General features: G+C 32.9%; 1 protein-coding gene across 3 annotated transcripts in view; it reads left to right on the top strand.

Annotated features, from left to right (window-relative positions):
- mew (multiple edematous wings) overlaps nt 1-27,347 on the top strand; it is a 534,082-nt gene that overhangs the window by 441,644 nt on the left and 65,091 nt on the right. For 2 of the 3 annotated variants that reach the window (XM_081740322.1, XM_081740323.1), the window contains exons 3-4: nt 19,409-19,512; nt 27,165-27,292. In XM_081740322.1, coding sequence (XP_081596448.1) covers nt 19,409-19,512; nt 27,165-27,292 — 232 coding nt within the window. Of the gene's footprint in view, nt 1-6,657; nt 6,682-19,408; nt 19,513-27,164; nt 27,293-27,347 lie in introns of all 3 variants that reach the window. The other variant, XM_081740321.1, reaches the window with a different exon arrangement.

Below are 27,347 nucleotides of genomic sequence, written 5' to 3'. Positions count from 1 at the left end.
AAAGAAACGGGATATAATTATAGACATTTTTTATTAACAAATAGCAATGGAGTTATTTTATTACATACAATTTCACAGTTCAGTCATTCATTAATTTACGATTTGGTAGCATAACTAATAGTTGAATAAGCGAGGTCGAAAAACGATTAAATTAATAACTTTAGGGATTATATGTTAAATTAGTAGATCCAGTCTCACATAGAGTCTCCACTGAAAAGATACATTAACCTCCAAACACACAATTTTGCAGGGTACCTCATAAGTCTCCATACATAGAGAAATTAACATTTTTGGATCAAAAGATTCAATACATTTCAATCAAAAATTTTCTTGTAGGCCTTATTTACGGAGAACTACATATAATGTAATCAAACCCAAACTATCACTTAACTCAGTATGATGTGGATATTCCATAAAAAATACGAAAATTCGATTTAGGGGCCGTTCAAAAATTTTGTGGTCTCTGATCCAAAAACTATCAAAAGATCCAATATATTTCAATCAACAAAAACTGTCTTGTACCTCTTATATCTGGAGAACTACATATAGTGTAGCCAAACCCAAACTATCACTTAACTGAGAGTGATGTGCTTATCCCGTAGAAAATATGAAAACTCGATTTAGGGTCCGTTTAAAAATTTTGTGGCTCCTGATCCAAAAACTAATTTGTCCAAGATTGCAATTTTTTGATGCATTTTTTTTTTTTTTGTCATTCTTAAAATTCTTGTTTTTAATGAAATTACTTGTATTTGTATAATATGCTCTACATAACTACCAATGTTTGGAAACCATTTTGATACGTGCCCTTCAGTCTTGGAGAACACGAATAAGCAGAGCTAGAGTTACGCTTGTAATGGCGTTAGTGATACGTTTTTTGAGATTAGTTATGTTTTCTGTTTTGTATCTTATGTTAATACACCAAATACACCATACACCCAAAGATAAAAAATCAAATGCGCTGAGATACGGATCTCGGAGACCACTCCACAGGACCACACCAACTTTTCCAAACATCTGAAATCTGCTTTCTAACCACTGGCCACGTGAATACCAAAGTATTTCTGTTTACTAAGTATATAATTTATGAGACACCTTGTATAACAGCAAATTAAAGAACCCCATTTAAACTGTTAAGCCCTTATGTCATATATATATATGCCTTCAACGGAAAGTGATATTAATTAGTTCAGGGCTGTGACTACAAAATTTAGTACTTGTGCTCGGTAAATGCTTAAACATTTTGAATTCAATCTAGGTCTCATTAAATTAAAACGCGGATTTTAATATGGCTAGTCACAAATTCGAAGGGAAGACATAACTACATTTTTTTATTTTTTTTTCAGTTTTACACTTTTCGTCATAACCTTCCCATGATTTTTAAAAATTATCCTTCATTGCTACCACACTTGCTCTCGTCCGTTAAACTTATATTTGGATGGTTTCGTGTTTTATTTACTCTAATAATAACTTCTGTTTACATTTTCCTACCTTGTACTTAGGTGTAATCATTGCTTTACTTAGGTCCAGATTATTGCTTTATTTTCTAGTTATCGGCGCAACATAACCAGCACAACGGGCCAAAATAGGGTTGGGACCATTTATTATTATTATTATTATTATTATTATTATTATTATTATTATTATTATTATTATTATTATTATTATTATTATTATTATTATTATTATTATTATTATTATTGAAATGAAATAAAATCAAGAAAAGAAATAAAATCTTTAACGTTCCACTGCTATGCATATAGTCGTAAGGAAACGGATGAATAAGGAAAGTGATTGATTGTCAAAGAGTTAGTGGAATGAGAATGTAGTAATAAAGGGAGAACCTCGTGAAAACTCACTGACACGATATGTTCACCACAACCTAACATGACCTGACATCGGACCAGGAACCTCTCGCATCAGAACTGAGCTAACGTTCCTCAATCAGTGGTATATTTACGATTTTGTTTCGGGGAGGGCTTTGCTAACTTTCGGGGGGGATTTGCCTGGAAATGTGAAAAGTCTGCAAGATATTTCATTTACTTTACTATAGTAAGATTTCGGGGAGGGGAGCTTAAGCCCGGAAGCCTCCTCCCTTAAATACGCCACTGATAATAATATAAAGAGAACGAATATGATATTTAAGAGTCTTCATCCCGGCGAAATTAAAATACCGCTAATTTTACAGTAATTATGTGATATCTTCAAATAGATAAAATATAATCGAAAAGTGGAACAAGAGCGCCCTAGACAATATTATTTTACATGAGAAACCGTTATCACGATTCACTTATCTGCTTTCGATTTCGAGCCATTATAAAAATCGGCATTTATTTTCGCGTTTCTAAACAGCTGAAAACGCAAAGCCACTCAGGTGACTTGTGATAATGGTACCTCACGCAAAATAATATTGTCTAGGGCGCTATTGTTTCATATTTCAATTATCTTTTATCTATTTGAAGATATCACATAATTACTGTAAAATTAGCGGTATTTTAATTTCGCCGGGATGAAGACTCTTAAGGAAACCAGAAGAACCCCAAGAAGATTCATAGTCAGTGATGTTCACCACGCGCTTATCTGGCCCTGAGAACAAACCAGAGGACATTTACAGGGAAGATGAGCACTGTACAATTGAACCCGTATGCCATATAGCAGGCAGAGAAATATTGTTATTAATGCCTTCCTTACCTCCGTGGCTACAGCACTTGTTAGCATTACATTAAACTGGGCAGTATTATTAGTGATGAAGGTAAAATAAAAGCAAGGATAGGAATTGCGAAAGAAACCTTTAGGAGGAAAAAAGTACTGTTTTGTGAGACCTTGAATAAAGAGTTGATAAAAAGACTCATAAAATGATGCGTGTGGAGTATCGTACTATATGAGTCAGAAACATGGACATTATGCAAAAATGATGAAAAACGACTGGAAGATTTCTAAATGTGGATGTGGAGAAGAATGGAGAGAATTAGCTGGGTCGAGCGGAAAACAAATAAAGAGGCTGTTAGGAATGGTAGGGAGAAAAGAACAATTTTAGATATTGTATTGAAAAGATGAAAATAAACTAGTTGGGACATTAGCTAAGATGGAACCGTACCTTAAAGGACGTGCTAGAATGTATGGTGGCAGGAAAGAGAGGGAGGGGGTGAAGGAAACTGCAATTAATGGACGATATAATAACAGAAAAATCGTACGTGAAGACGAAGAGGTTAGCGGAAGACCATGGAGCATAGAATCTTCTCAGCTGCGGCTAGTGATCTGCCAATAATAACAAAATATTGATGATGATGATGATGATGATGACGATGATGATGATGATGATGATGACAGTACAAAATCATCAAAATACGGTATTTTAAACACATAATTTTGCACCCAGTGCATAGAAATATGTTTAAAATTGTACACAATATACCAGGACACAATGAGAACCGAATGACGTTTTGTTTTCAGAGTAGGCAGTTAACTGAGTAGTTAATCAACGTGTGTACATGCGATGTAATTATGGAGGGTGTGTCTCGCAATCAGTTGTCAAGAACACCTAAATTATTGTTGTGAAAATTAAAAAAAAAAAGAATATTTGCTGTTTCCGCCCATCATCCTTGCAGTATTGTAAAGTTGATGGAAAGGCTAAATCTGTTAGCAAGTTATGAAAATTTATGTTGATGTTGTATTTACGAAATTGCAACGTAGGTAGTAATTTTTAGTATTTTTTCCCCTTAAGTATTATTCATAAAAGTTTTAATACGCCATCAGTTCGGAAGTTTGAAGACTCTTGAATGAATCAAAGGCGTTAGTTTTATCGGTTATGCTAACACGTCTAGATATGAAGATACAACTATAAAAGTACTCGCAAAGTCTGTACCATTCTTATAAGTAGCATTCAGGTTTACAAGTGTAATAAAATCCAGTAATTTCCCTACAATTGTATATATATAATTCTTAAGCATGAAACAGAACGTTTTAGTATTATATTCGTTCACATCTACTTGAACTCTTAACACTGGTTAAATCCAGCAAACTAACTCCCTGGCGTTACATCTGAAAAGGCCAATGGCCGAACAAATGGCTTTTTGAGTAGCTGATGTGAAGTCATCACGTTGACCCAGAGCCATTATTCGTAACTTTAATAGACGGATCCGCTACATGTTAATTCAATTCTGACTCAACACACACACACACACGCACACACACAACTGTATTCATTCTGAGTTGGAGTCGAACCCTTGTCTTCGCGCCAACTATTTGAATATATTGGAGCGTATATACGAGGCTTATCCGTAAAGTAGGATTCTTTTGTTTCTTATTATGTTGTTGGGGCAACACTAGTGTCGACTTCAACTGAATAGCTTTTATCAGCGTTTATGTGACATTACGAGATCTGACGCTGTACAACTGAGACGTTTGTAATGTCAGCGGAAATGCAAGATTCCGCGAATTGCAAGGTGTGCTAAAACCGGAGTGCAATGACACAAGAGCTGCATCGCAGCCGGAACTATTCTTCGTGAAGTTGTGATACAACACTTTGAGGTATGTAAAGTTCTATGTACATGGATTTCCATCAAGTTGACCGAGGAGCATAAAAAGGAACACTGCGAAGAGAAAAGTGGTGAGTTTGAGAGACAATATTATGATATACGATAAAACATTGTTTATCACCACATGTTAGAATGATAGGAAGGAGTAATCACTTCAATGTGACATACACATTCAACCCAAACCAAAATTAGAAAGGAACAAGCGGCGGACTTAAGCAGACGTGGTCATTCATAAGCTGATACCACGACTGAACAAATGTTTGGGTACTAGCGGTGACAATAAAGGAAATAGGTGTGTATCCTTAGCCATATTGTTATTAAATAAACAGTATGGCCATTGGAATTTACTTTTCGGAAATACCTCGTACAAACAGTCGCTAAATCTAAACTACGTAAAGCTCATTGAACTATAGTTCTCGAAAGCCCTTTTTCTCAAAGGGCTTGGCAGTGGCAGAGACATGAACATTTCCACACATTACCGAATCATCCGGTACGAACTCCTTGTAGGTTTCCGTTCAAAGCTATCTCTGCTGAGTTTTTTGTCTGCATGCTGGCACATTCTTATAGTACAGCCAGTTTAAATCAATTTCGAGTGTATGACCAGAAAATATCTGAAGGTATCTCAGATTGTCCTTCATTTTTTATTTGAATTATCATTACTCTTTTCTGCGGGAAATTCACGTCACGAGAGTTCTGAAAATATTGTTTTCAACTAAAGAACAATATAACGTCATAAAGTTGCCTTGTATTTCTCAGTTTGAAAATCATGTTAGCTTGTAATTCTCACTTGAAAATCACGTTACTTTGTAATTCTCAGTTGAAAATCACGTTACTTTGTAATTCTCAGTTGAAAATCACGTTACTTTGTAATTCTCAGTTGAAAATCACGCCACCTTATAATTCTCAGTCGAAAATCACGCTACCTTATAATTCTCAGTTGAAAATCACGTTACTTTGTAATCCTCAGTTGAAAATCACGTTACCTCTTAATTCTCAGTTGAAAATCACATGTTCAAACGCTCATCAATTTTTTTCAAAGCACTTTGTGCTGTAGACCATTGTTCTCCAAATTTTAATAATACTCTTGTGCAGTTACTTTGAAAAAGGGATTTTTTTTATTAAAAAAAAGGGGACTACTATTAATTTTCTAAAGCTCATTTCTGTTTGTTGAACCATTTTGACAAAATTAATTTAGTTCATTTGCGTGTGTCAAACTATCTTGAGAAAATTAATTTAATTCATTTCTATGTCAATTTATCTTGATAAAATGAATTTAGCTCACTTTTGTGTGTGGAAAAATTTTGCGAAAAATGAATATTTGCGTCATTTCTGTGTGTGTGTGTGAAACTATCTTGAGAAAATGAATTTTATGGAGCCAATGTTACAGGATCAAACCTTCAAATTGGAAAAAAAAAAAAAAAAAAAACTTTCATCGGAACTAACTATATGATAATATAATAGTTTATTTGTTTCAGGGTGAATTAGTGACTAACCTCACTATAATTATGTACACATATTGTATATTGCTTTGGGATGACATAAATTGTTTTTTTTTTTTTTTTTTTTTTTTTTTTTTTTTAAGTTAAATAAAACTTTCAAATTATTGTTCACAAGAATTGTGTAAAATAGTTGATGGTTTTAAACATAAGCTTGCTGCAATTTTGTATTTTCCAGCTTCTCAGAAGGCCACACGGTTTTTTGGTGGTAGCTGATTGTTTACAAAGAACTTATTATCTGGTCTCAGAAAGCTGTCTTTTTATAGCAGTTTTGCTGCTTATTTCTTACTTAATTAAAATTTCTCTTTTTTGTTAGATGTTTTAGTGAACTGTTAATTTTATTTGTTCAAGTATTGTCTATATTTGTTTATGTGTATTATTCAGAACTACTTATTGTAGTACTTTGTAGATTATTTTTTGTGATAAAAATATTTTACGTATTTAGTTTTATTTCTGATGTTATTTTATTTTTTAAAAAATATTCGTCGTTCATTAAAAAAAATACGTAAAGAAAAATAAACCAATGGGAGAGTTTTTTTCTTAACTCTTCTCGTATTTATTCATTTTTTGTAGTGTTTGTCAGTTGTTTTCATCGTTATTCAACTGTTATTTTTGTGCCCTTCCAGATCCAGCAGGCCTGTATGCTAAGTGTAAGTCGGAGTGAGGTTTGTTTTGCATGATTGAAAAGCAACAAAAAATGAGAAAGACATTATTTTTCCCTTTAAAAAAATATAATAAACCTGCTTTTTAGCCACGAAATCCTGACACCTCTAAATATGAATTCCTTTTGCAGCATTTTTTCCTTTAAATCAAATTTTGATGCAAGACAGAAATATATATATATATATTTTCTAGGCATTTTGGCAGAGTGTGGTTTGTGTGTCTTTGTAGTCATAAAAATTTTTAAAAAATAAAAAGGAAAGAAAATAAAACCTTTACGTTACGATTAAATTTTTAAAAAGGTTTAAAAAATTCATTTCGTTAAAACATTCTTAACAATACCTCATAAACCATAATGACGTATTTTATAGATTTCTTTACGCGTACGAAAGATATAAAGTACTTTATGGAGGGTCGGAGGACGGGAGTCTTGTAAGACGTTTGTTTTCTTGTTGATTTTTAAAAAATGTATCCAAACAGATGTTGAAACTTTTCATAAGGATTTTTGATAGATTATAAAATGTTTTGAGTCCTGATAAAGTTTGCAAATGAAATTACGATTTGCGAACAAAATTTAATTGTTTCTCTATCTCCAAGCCATAACTACTATCATTTTTTTCCAAACCATTTGCTAATGAAATTATCAAAATACCTTTGTACCAGCACGAGAGAAAGTGCGTATACAACAGTGTTCGAAAATTGTCCGTTCATGTTTCCTCCTATAAAATTTGATGATGCTATTTCCTTTTTTTTTCTAAAAATATAAAATATTCCATATCCTATTCCTTGAAATGGAGTATGCTCGTAACAAAATAGCTTCTTTAATTAGTTAACTTGTCAAAAAAGACAGAAAGAAAAAAGAAATAAATCTATTTCTTTTTGAAGAATACCAATGATGACAAACATTGTAGCAAAAATTTTAAATATTTATGTCAAGTACAGAAATTGTTAAATAGTGCGAGGAACCTATGAAAAATTGTTGTTAAAAATTTATATTTACTGTTCAAATAATTGAACAAGAAACGAACATTTTCCGTTAGCGCTCAGTTAGAAAATAACGCGTTCTACTTTTTTTAATGAACAAAATTTTTAGCAATCTTGTGTAGCAAACTGAACAAGAAACAAACATTTTCAGTTTATGTCCGATTACAAAATATTGCTTTTCACGGCTTCTTTCCTTTAAGATGAACATTTTTTTTTTCCAACCGATAATGCTAATGTAAGATCAAACGCATCAATTTGAGAATGTTAATTCATTGTAAATTCGAAAATCGTGCTAAAATTATTTTCGTTTGTTTCGAAGTCATTGACAAAAGAACATAAATGAAAAAAAAAAATAATGATTTTGCGCTAGTAAGTTACTCTATGTAAGTATAAAAGATAATTCTATGGCAAAAGCAACATTTTCGTTAATTATAAGGGGAAAGGGAAGGACATAGATTGAAATTGCAGAAAAAAGTTGTTATATTTTCCAGCTAGTTTCACATTTCAACAGCATCTCTCTTGACAATTGAAAGAAGTAAAGTAAAAGTAAATTGTACTTTGTAATTCCCGATATATTTCGAAGGCAATTAGTTCGTCATTATCCTACTTTTGTTTTCGTAGTCCATCGGTCATTTACCATTTTGAACATATTAATATTCAAATCACAAAAAAAAAAAAAACTTTCTTTGATTTATTTTATACAAATTTCTTTTCTTGTAACTTCATGTACGTGTTTTTAACCAACTACTCAGGAGTTACGTTTTCATAAACGTTTCATAAAGCAAACTGTCTCTCAACTCTTGTGTAACTCTGTTAAACAATAATAATCATATAAAGAATAATAAATATCTTCCTTTCGGATATAAAGTGCACACTTTAATTATTTATATTAAAACATAACCTTCACTAAATATCCTAATAATATTAATATTAATTCTTCACTGATAATGATTATGTTATGTGTTCCTTGTTCCCTGTTCCTTCCTTTTGTGTGGATCGTTCCTTGTGTGGCATGAGCTTAACTTACTAACCTTGAAATCACCTGACAGTAATTTTCCTACACATCCAAATTCAATACTGATGATGTGTTAATACGACTTCTTTGAAGACTAGACTGTAGACTATTTTGTATCGACATCATTTGGAAGACAGTAATATTGTTTGACAAAAAGTTTTGAAGATGAGCTATTTATATCGAAGTAGCTGATATGTCTTTTCGAAGCATGGGAAGAATACGTTTACGGAAGATACTTAAGATATATATTTGAATCTTCTTTCCCGTTTTAATAACCGTGGGACGTAAAACTTAAAAGAAAGAAAGATTTCTTTCCACTTCTAGGATGCTCATATTTTAATCGAAATGAAATAATAAAAAACGTTGTGTCCATGTAACTATAAAAAAATTCGTTTCAAGCTATGTGGTATGTACTTTTATTTGGTAAGAATTTAATGTTAGATACCCGTGACTACCTACCTTAGAATACACATTTCAATAAAAATGTACTGATAAAAAAAGCTACGTTCACCCAAAGTGCTAACTATTTTAAAAAAATTGATTTTTAAAGAGTTCAACCATTCCGTTATTTTCCCAATTTTATACATAGGTAAATACAAAATGGAAAATGGATATAAAATAAATTCCTCTCATTTAAAATCGGGATTTTCGAAAACACTTGAGTACTGGTTAACGGTTTTTTTTTTTTTTTTAAATAAGGAGTTTATTTACCAAGTTAATATGCCTAACTTGAGAGGCTTACGGGAAAAACAAATTCTAAACCTCCTCTTTGCCGTAGGATACGCTTTTTATAAAATTTTGTATAGGCTAAGTAGGCCCCACCTAACTATGCCAGTCCAGCCAGCAGTGTGAGTTTGTATGGCGGACCAACATTCAGCTTTATATTTAAGATTTCACTTTTAAAGGAAGAATAAGAAAAAAATAAAGGGGAACATAAGAAAAGATCAGTATACCGGTGTAATTTTTCTTTTCTTTTTAATATTATGAAAGAGGATAGTCAACGTTTTTTAAGAGTACTTTCTGTCGTCTGGCTTGAGGTAATTACGCGGAGACTGACATATTAACTCTTGCTATGTCAAGATCATGTACTTTCTATGAAACTCGCTATCCTCAATAAGGTTCGGACTCGCTCGTGCTCGGGCTCACTGGCCTCATTGGGACTCGGGCTCTAGCCTTCTGTGCACTGACATGACTCGTGTTCACATGGGCTTGGGCTCATCTATTGACCTCGATACGAATTGGGCCCAAGTGCTCGTGAGTTTGGATATCTCTGCGGTGGAGTTCCAAAGTACAAGGAATCAATATCGAAACCGGAAGTATTAATCGATTTGTACCACTTCCGGTCCCAATAAAAGGATAAGGGCTGTAATTGAGAAAATTTTTCGGACTCTTAATCTACTCTAAAACTAGGTCTTCGCTTTTTAGTTCTTATCGTTTCGCACTGAGAGAACCAAGCAGAAATTGTAGTAAATATGTACCATTTCCGGTTTCAGTAGAGAAATATGGGCAGATGTGAAATACTCCATTTGTACCACTTCCGGTTCCAATAGAAGGATATGAGTCGAATAGAAGACAATTGATGTATTTTTCGAACTCTGAATTCACTCTAAAAACAGGTCTTCGCTTTTTAGCTATTACCATTTCGCACTGAGAGAACCAAGCAGAAATTGTAGTAAATATGTACCACTTCCGGTTTCAGTAGAGAAATATGGACAGATGTGAAATACTCCATTTGTACCACTTCCGGTTCCAATAGAAGGATAAGAGTCGAATAGAAGGCAATTGATGTATTTTTCGAATTCTGAATTCACTCTAAAAACAGGTCTTCGCTTTTTAGCTATTACCATTTCGCACTGAGAGAACCAAGCAGAAATTGTAGTAAATATGTACCATTTCCGGTTTCAGTAAAGAAATATGGACAGATGTGAAATACTCCATTTGTACCACTTCCAGTTCCAATAGAAGGATAAGAGTCGAATAGAAGGCAATTGATGTATTTTTCGAATTCTGAATTCACTCTAAAAACAGGTCTTCGCTTTTTAGCTATTACCATTTCGCACTGAGAGAACCAAGCAGAAATTGTAGTAAATATGTACCATTTCCGGTTTCAGTAGAGAAATATGGACAGATGTGAAATACTCCATTTGTACCACTTCCAGTTCCAATAGAAGGATAAGAGTCGAATAGAAAGCAATTTATGTATTTTTCGAATTCTGAATTCACTCTAAAAACAGGTCTTCGCTTTTTAGCTATTACCATTTCGCACTGAGAGAACCAAGCAGAAATTGTAGTAAATATGTACCATTTCCGGTTTCAGTAAAGAAATATGGACAGATGTGAAATACTCCATTTGTACCACTTCCGGTTCCAATAGAAGGATAAGAGTCGAATAGAAGGCAATTGATGTATTTTTCGAACTCTGAATTCACTCTAAAAACAGGTCTTCGCTTTTTAGCTATTATCATTTCGCACTGAGAAAACCAAGCAGAAATTGTAGTAAATATGTACCATTTCCGGTTTCAGTAGAGAAATATGGACAGATGTGAAATACTCCATTTGTACCACTTCCAGTTCCAATAGAAGGATAAGAGTCGAATAGAAGGCAATTGATGTATTTTTCGAATTCTGAATTCACTCTAAAAACAGGTCTTCGCTTTTTAGCTATTACCATTTCGCACTGAGAGAACCAAGCAGAAATTGTAGTAAATATGTACCATTTCCGGTTTCAGTAGAGAAATATGGACAGATGTGAAATACTCCATTTGTACCACTTCCAGTTCCAATAGAAGGATATGAGTCGAATAGAAGGCAATTGATGTATTTTTCGAACTCTGAATTCACTCTAAAAACAGGTCTTCGCGTTTTAGCTATTACCATTTCGCACTGAGAGAACCAAGCAGAAATTGTAGTAAATATGTACCATTTCCGGTTTCAGTAGAGAAATATGGACAGATGTGAAATACTCCATTTGTACCACTTCCAGTTCCAATAGAAGGATAAGAGTCGAATAGAAGGCAATTGATGTATTTTTCGAATTCTGAATTCACTCTAAAAACAGGTCTTCGCTTTTTAGCTATTACCATTTCGCACTGAGAGAACCAAGCAGAAATTGTAGTAAATATGTACCATTTCCGGTTTCAGTAGAGAAATATGGACAGATGTGAAATACTCCATTTGTACCACTTCCGGTTCCAATAGAAGGATAAGAGTCGAATAGAAGGCAATTGATGTATTTTTCGAATTCTGAATTCACTCTAAAAACAGGTCTTCGCTTTTTAGCTATTACCATTTCGCACTGAGAGAACCAAGCAGAAATTGTAGTAAATATGTACCATTTCCGGTTTCAGTAGAGAAATATGGACAGATGTGAAATACTCCATTTGTACCACTTCCGGTTCCAATAGAAGGATAAGAGTCGAATAGAAGGCAATTGATGTATTTTTCGAATTCTGAATTCACTCTAAAAACAGGTCTTCGCTTTTTAGCTATTACCATTTCGCACTGAGAGAACCAAGCAGAAATTGTACTAAATATGTACCACTTCCGGTTTCAGTAGACAGATATGGCCGGACATGAAATATGTTCTTGAAATGTTGAATGCATATCAGAAACCAGTTTGTCGCTCAAGCACAGTGTTTTGCTCTACGGTGATAAATATTGTAAGAGGATACGTTAGATTCTGCTACTTAGGGTAGTTGCAAATTGGGCTTATTCTTTAATTGAGAAACTAAATTCATATGAAAAACCGTTTCTCGTTTCTATTATTGATTTTGCCCAATGGAGATCAATATTGAAATCAGAAGATGCAGAGGAGTTCGTCCGCTTCTGGTTTAAGGAGGGTGATTGGGTTTATTCTTGGAACCCTGAATCAACTCCAAAAAATAGATCTACGACATTTATTACCGTTTTCTCTTTGAGAAATCCAATATTAAAAGTGATATATGTGGAGATGAAATCTGTTTTTGAAATGCTGAATACAGTACATATGAAAAAGACGTTCTTCGCTTCTCTTTGTTTTATAGTGATGAACATTGAATCCAAATGACATATTTCAGTGTGCATTCCGACCTTATAAGCCAGGGAAATCTGCAATATTTCACGGAAGAGTCAGGATTTTTTTTTTAAACTGACCATAAAAGATATAAAGAACTCATGGAATCAAGACAGATTCAAAAAGACAATAAGAAAAAGACTGAGAAAAAAGAAATATATAAGAAATAAGATATAAGAAATATATATAAAAAGAAATAAAGAAGCTTCAGAAGCACTAAAAGGTGTTTTAATACTTCAAGCTTTGAAAGAAAAAGATCAAATCAAATAAAAAAATTAAAATGCTAAACAAGAAGAAAAGTAAGTTAAGGTTGTTGATTGTAAATAATCAGAGATGAGTTCATAGTCTATATTTATAGTTATAACTAATACATCTATTGTATATGCATACAATAACCTAATAACTATGAGAAATTTAAATGTGTGTATCATCTCCGTAACGGATACCTCTCATTAACAAATAAATAATAATGTCCCATCAGTATCTGTTATTGGTTTCTCTGTGTTACTTTGTAACAAATTGTTCAAATGACTTCAGAAAAAAAAAAGTCTAGAAATTTAGGCTTCAGCAACGCAGTTGTTCTTTGAAGCGAAGTGGATTGGCATGACCTTACAATTTTTAAAGATAAAATTGGCATTGTGTTATACTTCGTTGGAAAGCATATACATTCAAGATCTAATATATTACACAAAATATTTTCTTAAATATCTCAATACTAAAAGAGAGCTTGAATTATGGATCTCAATAGTACACCTGTTTAGAGTTTGAAGTACATCCACATAGAGCTCAAAATATGAATTTGAACAGTACATTTGGCTAGAACTCAAAACTTTTATCTCAAGAGTATGTATGAGATGTCAATACAGCACAAAACATGGATCGTAACAGTACATTTCCAGAGAGTTAAAATCCGAACTTGCGAACCCGATTTTCGTGCTCGAGTTCAATAATTGCGAGTCTATAAGTTGATTCGCAGCCTGAGTTCGAGCGAGCGCGAACCCTACTGAACGGAAAGCAGTCTCATTGAGGTTAGCGAGCTCAAGCTTAAGCGAGTGCAATCGTGAGCTAGCGTAACCCTCACAGAGATTAATGTCCATGGACTTTATTGAGGATGGTGAGCCTAAACCTAAGTAAGTTCGATTGCAAAATGGACATCTCTGATATTACAGATGTTTGTTACCACATTTAAAAGTAGAGCAAAAAGTAATCCTCACTGGGTCTGTGTTTAATTGTTTCAGTTTATGAATGTATTCAAAATGCCGAGATATTAAAAATGTTGGTGTATAATATACTTTGGTACTAGTGTTTCGTTGTATTCTAACTACAGGAAGTTTGACTCATAAATATTTATAGGGAAAAAAGTAAGCTTTTACTGTATTTAGGAATAAAAAGGAGAGCGCTGGACGGCTATTGATATTATGGGTGCCGAGTAAAATAATGATAGCCTAACAATAAGCGATAATTAAAATTAAATCATTGGCTACATACCGATATATCTTCCCGTGGAAAAAAAAAAAAAAAAAAAAACTAAATACTCTTCAGACGTATTGAAACAACAAGCTAGATCCGTCTTCAATGGTGAAGTAACAAGGATAAACATGGATATATGGTAAGGAGTACATCTGATCAAATAAATATTTCTTGAAAGAGAGGTACTATAACCACGAGCAGAGCAGAGTGAGCGAAAGAAAGAGTTGAGTTGCTGAAGGAAGCACAATGTCTATGTTACGTCACTACAGTACATCAAAGGTAGGTACGGCTTTAAATCTGGATTTTGGCACTATTGATAAGATCTGGCAACCTACCTTTGATGTATATTTTGGATCTGGCAACAGTGACGGCAACAGTGACGTAACATAGACACCGCACTTCCTTCAGCTCAACCCTTTCTTTCGCTCACTGTGCTCTGCTCATGGTTTTAGTACCCATCTCTCATGTTATATTTATTTGGTGGTATGTATTCCTTTTTTTCCATACCATATTTCTCTCATCGATTTTTATCCTTGTTCCTCACCCTGAAGACGGAACTAGCGTGTTGTTTCAATACGTCTGAAGAATATTTAGTTTTCCCACAGGAGGATATATTGGTAAGTAACCAATTTTTTGTTAATAAGCGATAATATTCGTGGTGTCGCCGATCAGAAAAAAAAAAAAAAAAAAAAAAAATTACTTACTCAGTCATGGGAGTTCAGAGAATTCAATACTAGAATTTCAGTGTGAACCCTGTTTTTACATTACTTCCGGTTGCATTAGAAGGTTAAGAGAAAAGATGAAATGGATTCTTGGATGCTGGATGTCGACAGTCAGATAAACGGATGGACGGACAGATCCGTTCTATAGGATTTCCCATCTTGTAGGCTGTATAACTTAGTTTGGAAGTATAAAGTAGCTCAATCGAAATATGAAATCTTAATTTGTGTATTTCGACCTGTTGTACTGAAAGCAATTTATTTGTGAAAGAAAAAAAAAAGTTTGTAAATTTACATCTTCTTTACAGAAAAAGTTACTAATTTTTTTGCCCATTACTTAACGGCAACAGTTTATAGACATTTCCTTTCAAAAGACTTAAGACATTACCTTTCGCACTGAAATTTCTCGTGTCAATAACAGACAATTACTATTCTGCTGACACACAAATAAAATGTAATTAATATAAATTAACTGTAAAAAAGAAAGAAAGAAAAAGTCTCATATATAAACTTATGACTGACTATTTTGACATGACAAGCATGAATTTGTAAATGTGGCTGCGTGAGGCATGATTGTGAAGCATGACTTCTTTAGCATGAAGCATGAATAGTTTTCGCTCTTTTTGAACTTGTAGCTTCCGAAATTTTTATATTTTTTTTTTCAAATATACGTTTAATTTTTTTTCCGAAAGCACAAAAAATCAAAACGTAGAACAACACTGTAAATTTTGTAATTGTGTAACTTTTTTTTTTTTTTAAAAAAAAGGAATTATCTGTTTTTTCCTGATTAGGAACAACATTCGAAACTGTACACTTGCTTACTAAACTACACACCATTTTGTGAACGCCACATAAAGTAGATTGTTTCATTTGGATAATGGTTACCCCATTTTCCGTTTCCTCGGTTCAATACTGCGAGTCTAAATGTCAATATGGGTGCAGCTCAAACTAGTCTCATTCTTTCAACATTAATATCGTCGCATTGTATCTTTAAAATACGAGAAACGTTGTAGAAGCTATGAGGAGAATCCTGAAACTTAATTGTCGGGCTTTGGCCTGAAGTTGAGAAACACTGCCTTCCAGATTTTTGTATTTTTTTTCTTTTTTTTAATGTAAGTAGATCAGCGGACTTTCCTTTAAAAAAACACTTAATTTTCAGTATATTTTAAGTTAGTTGACTTTGTAGGCAAGTGTACTTTCTTTTTTTTTTTCATTATTATGATACATACCGTACATGTACGTAGTTCTGTTTACTTATACTTCTGTTCCCAATTGAAATCAATTTTTTCTGCCCTTTTTTACAACCTCTAGTGTTGATTTTCTTTCCATGCATTATGTATATATACAACAATTTTGCTTTCCCAGTTTGGGTTTTATTTGCTTTGTAATTAAAATAAGAGTTTTTTGTTTTCATTTTTTATATTATTATTATTTTAAAATAAAATTTTTAGACAGCAACTCTTTTGCAGTGCATGTGTATGACATTTTGTATTTTTTTAATGCAGCTCCAGAACAGCACCAAGCAAGCCTGTGTGACGAACTTTTTGAGTGTGGGATTGTATATATTTATTATTTTGTTCAGTAACATCTGTTGATAGCCAGAGTGATATCATTGATTGTTCATGTTTGTAATTTGGGTTTCTTTTCGCCTTGCCGAATGTTGTTTGGAATGTTGGGACAAAGAATGTCTTGACAAATAAATATTGAAAGACATGTCTTTAGATATGCTCTGGCTCAATCTTTTTTCAGTACGAAATGTATTCATAAATTTATTTTGTAGACAAATGAGAAACATAGGATACCCGAAAGCAACGCCAAACCAAATGCAGTAATTTGATTTTGCAGTGTAAGAAATGTTAAGTCTTTGTTAATTATTAGGGTTGCACCGATTTATTACAGACGTCAGTAAAACTGCGTACATTGCTTATACCAATTGTAAAAGAGTGCCCGCTCACAAATAAATTTGTAATTGCGCTTTTTATCCTATTTTGAGGACGCTGAATGCAATGTACTGAGGAATTTTTAATTATATCCATGGATTCAGAGTCCTTAAATTACTTCGAAAAACGCACTTAGAAATTTATTTGTAATGGATAAATTTCTATTTGCGCTTTTTATCCTATTTCGAGGACGCTGAATTCAATGTACTGAGGAATTTTTAATTATATCCATGGATTCAGAGTCCTTAAATTACTTCGAAAAACGCAGTTAGAAATTTATTTGTAAAGGATAAATTTCTGTTTGCGCTTTTTATCCTATTTTGAGGACGCTGAGTGTAGTGAAACTATTTGTAATCATATCCGTGGATTCAGTCTCTTTAAGGTTAGTGTAAAGGGACAAGTTTTGCCGATAGATGTCGCTACAGTCTTCGTATCTCTCCCATGTATTTTTTATCTTTCACGAAAATTTACAATTTCTCTTACAAATTTCAACCTAGAGACTTCAAATTTTTAGAGAAGGAACTTTATACCTATTAAAGGGAAAAATTCGTGCCGATTTTTTATTTAGAATTTTCTTCATTGTTGAAGTGGCTTGATTGTTGAAATGGATACCCAAACCTTTAACAATGGAACTGTTTCAACAGTGAACAAAATTCTAAATAAAAAATCGGCACGGACTGTTCTCTTTAATAGGTTATGAAGTTCCTTCTCCAAAAATTTGAAGTCTCTAGGTTAAAAATTGTAAGAGAAATTGTAAATTTTCGTGGAAGGTAAAAAAATACATGGGAGAGATACGAAGACTGTAGCGATATCTATCGGCAAAACTTGTCCCTTTAAACCAACCTTAAATTACTACGAAATTGCAGTTACAAGTTTATTTACAATGGATAAATTCCTAATTGCGCTTTTTGTACTGTTTTGAGGACACTGAATGCAATGGATTATTTTAAATCATATCGTAGATTCAGAGTGTTCAAATTACTACGAGAAGCACAATTACAAATTTATTTACAATGAATACATTTCTAATTGCGCTTTTTATACTGTTTTGAGGACACTGAATGCAATGAAACTATTTTTAATCATATCCATTTATTTAGCGTCTTCAAATTACTACGAAAGTGTAGTTACAAATTTATTCAAGCGTCACCATGTATGCCATTGCCATGATTAGTAGTTCAGTACAATTACTTTTGACGTAGAAAACTCGTATTTGTGTATAAGTTTCTAAACACGTACTCATGTTTGTCTACTTCTTGTAAAAATTATTGTTAAGAAAACACGAAGGACAGACGTACTAATTTTTGTTGGCGATTGAACATTTACTATGCATTTGAAGATCAAATTAGTTCGGTCAGATTGATGGCAATTGTTCTTTCTTCTAATAATAATTCAAACAATTATGTATTCGTTTAATAATGTTCAATTAACTGTTTATTTTTCCGATAATTAATGAAGCAAGTATTTGTTGCAATAATTATTTAATCAACTATTACTTGTTCCCATAATTACTCATACAATTATTTGTTCTTTTAACAGTTATACAACTACATTTTAATTTTCCATTATTCCATTATTATTATTATTATTATTTCATCATTCAAACAATTATTCATTCTAGAAATGATTGATTATTCAAGCAATTGCTTATTATTCGAGTATTTTTTTTTTTTTGTATTCCAAGTGGTTATTGAAATTTCATTCAAATATTTATTTTGTTCAAATAATCAAATAATATACTGTTCCAGTATTATTTGAATTTAGGAATTAAAATTGTAAATAACTTTACTATTTGCGTCTTTTATTATTTTAATCATGTCTTTCCTTCTAATAAAATATACGAAACTTAGCTACTCTATTATGATTAATATTTTTTATAATCATGTTCACAAGTATATTATTATTATTATTATTATTATTATTATTATTATTATTATTATTATTATTATTATTATTATTATTATTATTATATTAGAAGTACGCCATGTATTGTAAATGAAATACATTTCTAATTTTGCGTCACACAGTTATGTCTGTTACGCTAAAAGAAAACAGATAATCAATGAAAATGAATGATTGTGAAATATTCAGTGGAATGAGAACGTGGGAGGAAATGGACGAAACCCGAGAAAATTCACTGACATAATGTTTTTTTACCCAATAAATTGTGTTGGGAAGTTTCAGGAATTGGAGCGAAGTATTGTGCAAAATAATTAATTTCGAGTTTAAAATGGTCAGTTTTAAAATAAATGACATAAAATAAAATAAATAAGCTCAATAAGAATTTAAGATTATGATCGTAGGTAATTTGAGGTTTGCAGAAAATCAGTTACTAAGCCGTGCAGAAAATTAAACAATTTTAACATGCTTAAACTGTTGACATAATTATAAAACTTCATGTATATATGTATGGCGTTAACTTCATGTATATATGTATGGCGTTGTGGTTGGGTTCCCATGTATCGTAGATTATATATATATGTGTGTGTATGTTTTTTCTTTATCTTCTGCTATTAATAAAACAAATTTTCTTCCCAGTTTTCGGCTCAAAAGTGTTGACCGAGCCTGGGGACGATGAAATTAAAGATGGACAGTGGCTTGGTGTTACAGTTCGGAGTGGAGGACCAGGGGGTAAGGTGATGGTAAGTAGTGGTGTGAGGTAGAAAATTTTCCCCTATATTTTTCCGGAAAATTTTCCGTTCTAAACAAATATCAGTGATCAAGTAACAATTCCTCATTAACCATAAAATTGATGGATGGATGGTTTAAAAATATTAAAAAGTGAAAGATCGTTTAAAGAATCTGAAAATGTTCATGGCTCAGAAAATTTCCAATACTATGTACAAACAAGTGAAACAATTTTTCATGGATCAAAAAATTTTCTGTCGTGTATGGAAAAATTGAAAAACTTTTTGAGAGAAAATTTTCATCATTTTGAAGCAAAAACTAAACGAACTTTTTTATAAATGGGAAAGTTTTATTTCTATGTAGAAACAAGTGAAAGGAATGTTCATGAATTGGTAAATTTTTATTAAGATGTAGAAACAAGTGGAAAAAACTTTTCATAACCCAGACAATTTTCAATATTATGTATAGTGATGGTAGATAGAAAATTTTCTACTATATTTAACTGCACACTGAGCTTTAAAATTAAACTCCTCTGTAAAGGAAAGTTAGATAGCAACAAATTATAATTTTCCAATTAGCTTTTTTGAACCGAAAATTTTCTAATAATTCGAGTTGGTAAGTAAAAACTTACATAGTGTTTCTCTCTGTAGGTATGTGTGTGCGTGTGTGTGTTTGTAAAGTGCAGGGAACATAAATGGAGTTTGTAGAGTACAAATATATCATACCATTATTTAAAATGTAAGATACCTTTGTGAATTTCTCACTTATTTCAAAAACAGAAAATCAACTATTTCTTCACACACACACCTGCCTATGTAATGAAATAACTACAGAACACATTGTTTTTGTAACAGAAAATAGGAAGAAATGTATTGATTTTATTGTGTTTTAAAGTTATGAGGAAACATCGTCTTACGTGTACTAAATTAACGAAATATGATTTTGTGAGATCAAAGGTGAATTCTGAAGGAAGAATACATTGAAGTTTTTGAAACATTTTTGCACAAATGAAGAATCATTAGATTTTCACTTCATGAAATTTTTTTCAGGCAATATTTGTAACAAATAAATTTTAGGGCTAAACAACCATGTAGGAATTGAATATTTTCCGTTTCAAAATTTTCCGGAAAATTTACATCACTGATGGTATGTAATTTAATTTCCACCATATACTTGTCACACAATATAAATTAAAATAAATTTCAGCATAGAAGAGAAAAGAATTTAGTGAGACTTAAGCCACAGTTGATACGAAATTCTCGTAACATGCGTAATGGAATACGTTTCACATATTTTCGATTCACAGCGTCCTTAGTCTACTACGGTTTTTCTACAGTGTCTGAAATTAGAACATAGGCGCACCTAAGACATATACATAAATAAGTACATATAGAGTGGGAAGTAGTATCTTGGTCATTGCTGTAAGTTGGTCACTTGCATGACTTGGCCCGATCCTTATGGTCTTATTTTTTCATAAGAATTCTATTACTTATTACTCTGTAAGTTGGCCACCTATTTAACTTGGAACTTGGCTGCATTGAAGAAACGTTATTTCTGTCCTGCTAACGTTACTTATTACTCTGTAAGTTGCCAACTGGGAAGTTAGTCGCATTGAAGTAATGTTATTCCTGTGCTGCTAACGTTACTTATTACTCCGGAAGTTGGCGATCTATCTAATTTGGAACTCGGCCACATTAAAGGAATGTGGTTCCTGTACTGCTAACGTTACTTATTACTCTGTAAGTTGACCATCTAACTTGGAACTTGGCCACATTGAAGGAACGTTATTTCTGTGCTGCTAACGTTATTTATTACTCTGTAAGTTGGCCATCTAACTTGGAACTTGGCCGCATTGAAGGAACGTTATTCCTGTGCTGCCAACGTTAAGTTCAACTTTGTGTGTCGGATATCTAATGATCTCCATTTCTTAAAAACCCTTTTCTGAATATTTTTTACTGTTGTATGTTTCGAGAGACCAGTAAACCCAAGGAAAAAAGAGGGAAACTTAGCCACTATTTTGCAAAAAATGTTGGAAAGAAAGAAACATTAGATAACCAGACAAGATTTTTTTTTTCGTTTCGAGGCTTTCTGGTCAATACATGAAATAAAATGAAATCTTTTGAGTTTTACACCCCACGGTTATGCCGGTTAGACTAAAGGAGACGGTGATGATGAGAAATGATTGAAATAGTGGAAAGAAGAAAACGGGAGAGCCCTGAGGAAACTCACGCACACGGTGTTTCTCCACCACAAAGTTCACTTGACGCGAGCTGGGATCGAACTAGGGACCCCGTGCATCAGAGGTGAACGCTCTACCACTGAGCCACAGCGGCTCTCCTGGTGAATACACATTATCAGCAGTTTCCAAATGTACAACAGTCTCAATTTGGTGTTTCGGTACTGAAAGGTGGTGAGATAGTATGGATGTCTTGAATATTTCCTGAAACTGTCTATCTTAACTAGAAGTACGTAATAGGGAAAAAGAGAAAAAAATAAGGAATGTGCCATAGCGTTTTGTAGCTAACAACATGCTAAAATTATAACATATTGTGCAGATAGAAAACTAATATTTATTTCGTACGATGTTTTTGTGTTGTATAAATACTTTTTACTATACAGTGTTTTATAAAATAAAAGCTAATACGAAGATAATAAAATTACTACTTTTAAAGCGCTTACATTACAATCTGTAATAGTTATTGCTTCATGAACCGATGGTTGCTAACAAAACGAAGGTTTCCTAATTAATTACATAAACGTTATACGTATACATTAAAAAATGAAACATATTTCATTTATGTTTCATAATGAACTTCACTACCAATTCTTCACGTAAAGCCTTTGACAACTGTTGATGTAAACAAAATATAAATACCCATCATCATATTTACGACATTTCTAAGCCTAAGTATCATTTCATTGAAACTTTTTAAATATTTCACAATATCCCTGTAAGCCAGTCTAGGTCCACTGTTTGGAAAAGCTTCGTGTAATGAATTGTAAGATGTGAATTCTAGATATGTCTTAAGAGAGATTTATATATAATTTGACATTATCAACTTCAAGTTTTCTGCTAACTTGTAACTTATTGCAATATATTCATCTGGACATAAGTATTAGTCTTTTTTAAAACCGAGTAAAGTAATTCATTATGTGGTATGTGTACACTCTGACCTTGAGTAAATTCACAGCCACAAAGTACTAAATATTCTGGCGCAAATTTACGTTTAAAAGAGGATAAAAGATGCCAAAATATTTCTGTACTTGGACATAGTTGTGAGATACTGGGGTAATATTTACGCAATAAAATATTAAAAATTGGCACTTTCAACCCAAAAAATAGACAGTTAAAACAATTAAAATAAAGATTAAATTATATACAAAAAGAGAAAATATGTTGTCTATAGTGTTCAGATAATCTGGAAATATCCTGGTTGTTGATTGTAGTGAATATTTGAAAGGAATAAAAGCAGTTATTTTCATGTTCATCTAATAAATTATTTGTTGACTTTATATCTTTTTACAGCAGTCCAAAATTTTCCTGTAATAAAATTCTCTCAGTGAACTCCTGATTTTGATGAAAATGTATAAAATAGGCAAAATTGGCCTTTTAAAGAATAATAAAGGCAACAAAAACTCGTTAAATTGACTTTCATCATACTTTCTATTACGTCTTTCAAGATGCATTTTTCCTTTTTCCCCCTCAAACAGTTTCCTAACCATACTTAAAAATATTTTAAACCTGAGAATTCATACCATGAATAATTTTATAATTTTGTATCCTCCACTTTTTCATTAGCTTCTTACTAGCATCATCAAAAGTAAAGTGATAATGGGGATTTGAGAGTTCCTTGTGAGGAGGCTTGTAAAAGACATTCGCAATAACAGGTTATTAATGTATTTATTACTGGATTATCAACGCATATTATCAATGTACTAAAATATTTAGTTGGAAGAAAGGAATCATGAAGCGGGAATCGAATCATTTAACAGAAAATAGCAAATGATAATCACAATATCATAAAAAGTATACTATGAAGCTTTCGCTAAAAGGCTTCATCAGATCGGAAGAGCAAATATGAAAATTAAAGAATAGAGTAGTACTCCTTGACTGAAGTCGTTTCAACGCAATTAATTGTTTTTTTCTTCATATTCAGTTTATATATATCAATTGCGTTGAAACGACTTCAGTCAAGGAATACTACTTCATTCTTTAATTTTCATATTTGCTCTTCCGATCTGATGAAGCCTTTTAGCGAAAGCTTCATAGTATACTTTACATCTTTCATTATTACCGCGGAAGCTAAAAAGAGGAGCAAACTGAAAAAAATATTACTTTTATTTCAAGAAACTTTTCTTTGAAGAATCGGTTGCTTCAAGAAAAAAATGTCTCGCCTTTTGGTTACAAAACAGTTTTCCACTCTGTCGTTCCTTCCCTTCGTCGGTTTGTTGCTACTGGGTCATCCTCCAGACCTTCTCAGATTTTGGGTCATCCTATTCTTGTTTCTGAGTGTGTAATTAAAAAGAATGTCCCTTGAAAAAAAATAGCATGAATAGGGCTTGAATATGGTTAGTAAAACGCAGAATTGCGTACTACTTTCCATGTTTATTAAGCTTGTAATGAACCGCAACTGTTTGGGATTTACCGAATTCTTTGTATATATATGGATATGGATCATAAAATGCTTCGTATGCAATATTGGGAATATTGTACTATATGGGGCAGGGCAGAAACATGGACATTACTCAATAGCGATGAAAAGAAGACTAGAAATCTTCGAAATGTAGGTGTGAAGAAGAATTAATAGACTTAGCAAGGTCAAGCTGATAACAAATAAAGAGGTAATGGAAATACTCTTAAATGGGACTTTTTTTTTCAATAGAGCTTTTATCTTGGCCGAGTTCGTTATTGGAGTCAATCTATTAACATCTTCACGGGTAACGGTGACTTTAAAGGTGGTTATCCATGTTCCATTTTCTGCTATTGAAACAAAAGTAATAGAAGTCACACATCTCGCCGTTAAATGGCAGCAAACATCCTCCAGCGGTTGACATCTACCGGACAAAATTAAAACTTCTAGTGCGTGATCCTTTTTACTGTCAACCGGAGTTTATTTACTTATTTTCCTCTTTCTTTCTTTCTTCCTTTCTTTCTTTCTTGCTCTCTTGTTTCTATTTATTTATTTATTTATATACGAGGGTTGTTACAAAAGTTGTAAGCCGACCTATGAAAGGAGTAGCAGAGAGTTTACTGATGTTTCAACATAGTCCCCTGTCAAATCAACACATTTTGCTCATTGATTTAAAAGTGCATTAATGCAGCTAGTAAAAAAATGATTTCTCGATGGCGTGTAAAGTTTCTTCTACGGCATGCATAACGTTATTATTTATGTCAAAATGAATATCTTCCAACTTCTTTTTGAGCTTTGGAAAGAGATAAAAGTCAGAAGGTGCCAAATAAGGCGAATGCGAGACTTGTCCGTAGCCGCAATCGTGTATTGCTGCCATTGTAATGATTGACTTGTGGCTATGACCATTGTCTTGATGGAGAAACACATTTGTTGTCGGTTTCCCATGTCGTTTCTGCCGAATATTATCACGCACCTATTGTAGCCATCACTTTTCCAGCTGAGAGCACTGACTTGGCCTTCTTCGGAGGGGAATGAGAGGTGGATATTAATGCCAAATTTGGTATGACATCATCAGTAGCGTAGCGTTTACTTTCGCAACGGGTAGACAGCACAGGCACACCCACGGAGGGGGAGGGGGAGTCAACCAGGTTCCGACATCCCCAAAACTTCTTGAGTCAATATACTTTAATTCACTTTCTTAATAAAACTATACCTGTTTAATAGGGAAATGATTGATGTAGCATGAAAAGTTGATCTTACATATCATCTGTACTATTTCTCTTATAAAAACAATGTAGTTCCATATATTTTTTTCTGAAAATATAGATGAAAGTACTTTACAATCACTTGTCTTGTCGAGTGCAGAATAGTATCCTTTCAATACTACATAAACGTAGTGGCTTGGGTTCCCCCAAACCCTGGACCTCTCCAGTTAGGAATTGTCTGCTGGGGCAGACCTTTTGGTCAGTCTCGAACCTGTAGAACACTTTCTTGACAAATGTGGAGTTAGGCTATGGGTGGCATTTTATTTTTTTGTAAAAAAAAAAAAAAAAAAAAAAAAAAAAAAAAAAAAAAAAAAAAAAAAAAGCAATCGCCCCCATGCTCCCATAGCTCCGCCCATGCTCTCCGCCTTCCCAGCAAAAAAAAATTGGGTGCGTGCCTGATATATATTATTATTTCTTCTTGAGTTCGGAGCCAACATTAAGTTGTAAGGCCATGTCTCATACAACTTCGGTGTTGAAAAGGAATATAAAACTCCTGACCAAATTTTGCTACAAACTGATTTTTGCGAGGTTGCACTACTGTATATAACATATGGAAACTTAATTTTCATCAACAAAACCCTTAACGATTAAATCAAACAAGGTGCAATAAATCTATATCTAATCATTTAGTTTGCACATACATAATTAACACACATATCCCAATTCACATAAAGTTAGCTAACGATTTTAAAAGTAACAACAGAACAGCAGATTATAAAATATCTTGCGCTCGCGTTTGCCTTTCGCAGTGTTGACACACTCTGATATTGCGATTAAACAGAAGCCGAAGCTAGATCATGGAAGATTTATATGAATTACAGGTATTCTTAAAACTTTCAGCAATTGTTCCGGTAGTTATTAATTTAGTTTTTTCTCTTCTATTTCTTGAAATTTTCTTTGAAATATGATTGAATATCTAAAAAGAAGAGGAAAAGGTTTGTTGGATTTACAATAGTACACTGGCGCTGAGTGTGGTATCACTGCAGCTGAAACATGTCTCATTGCCAGGTTCTTTCAGCGAGCGAGAACCCCACACAGCCACATGCGCGCGCCACTTTCAAGTAGGAGCTCCACTGATTTGTTCAGCCGCGTTGAGACAGATTTCTTGATGTCTCTCTGTGGCCTGTTTGACGGAGACAGAACTTTAATTCCCCAATTTTGAAAAATACAATTATTAACAAATTAGATTCTACCACTATTGTTATTAACCAAGCTATCACAGACCATATCATTTCTATATTTTTCTACAACATGAAATATATATTAATCTTATAATTAAGAAATTCTAAAACTATGTTTTTTTAATTTGAATGGGTAGACAGTGTCTCAGTGTCTCATAGCACTCTACGCCACTGGACATCATAGGAATGTTCAATAAATATGGGCTAGAGCTAAAACTTATACATGTCTGGTTCTAATATTTCTTGGTTAGGCTTAGAATTTATGTAACAACTACTATTTTTTTTATAATACTATCGTATTTATTATAATATCAGAGGTAAGCTAATATGTCAGGCTTTCAGCGTTTTCTATGAAGATACTCGTAGAAAACCTAGCAATAATATTGTCGTGAACAAAATATTAATATAAGATACATATCGCAAAGGTTCATTTTATTTTTGTATTTGGTGAATGACGTAATCATCGTGAAAGAGACAGGTATTTACTGCCTTTTATTTTTTCCCTTTTTTTTTTTGGCTCTTTTAATCACTTGCATTACTGTATCCAGGGCATAATATAAAAATAATCTAACGTCCTTTACTATTACAGGTGTGCGCACATCGATACATGAAAAAAGGCCCTGATTACCAATGGGGAAACGGTTTGTGCTATACACTAACCCAGCGATTGGATTTTGACGAATCATGGGAGCCTTGCAATGGAAGACCAAAAAATAAGTAAGTGTCTTTATTTCAATTTCTGTTTCTTTCTTTCTTGCTTGCTTTCATTCAT

Source organism: Thermobia domestica, chromosome 15, assembly GCF_964235325.1.
Source record: "Thermobia domestica chromosome 15, izTheDome1.hap1.1, whole genome shotgun sequence".
Lineage (NCBI taxonomy): Eukaryota > Metazoa > Arthropoda > Insecta > Zygentoma > Lepismatidae > Thermobia > Thermobia domestica.
Note: the sequence above shows the minus strand (reverse complement) of the source record. Positions and strands in the feature narration are given on the sequence as shown.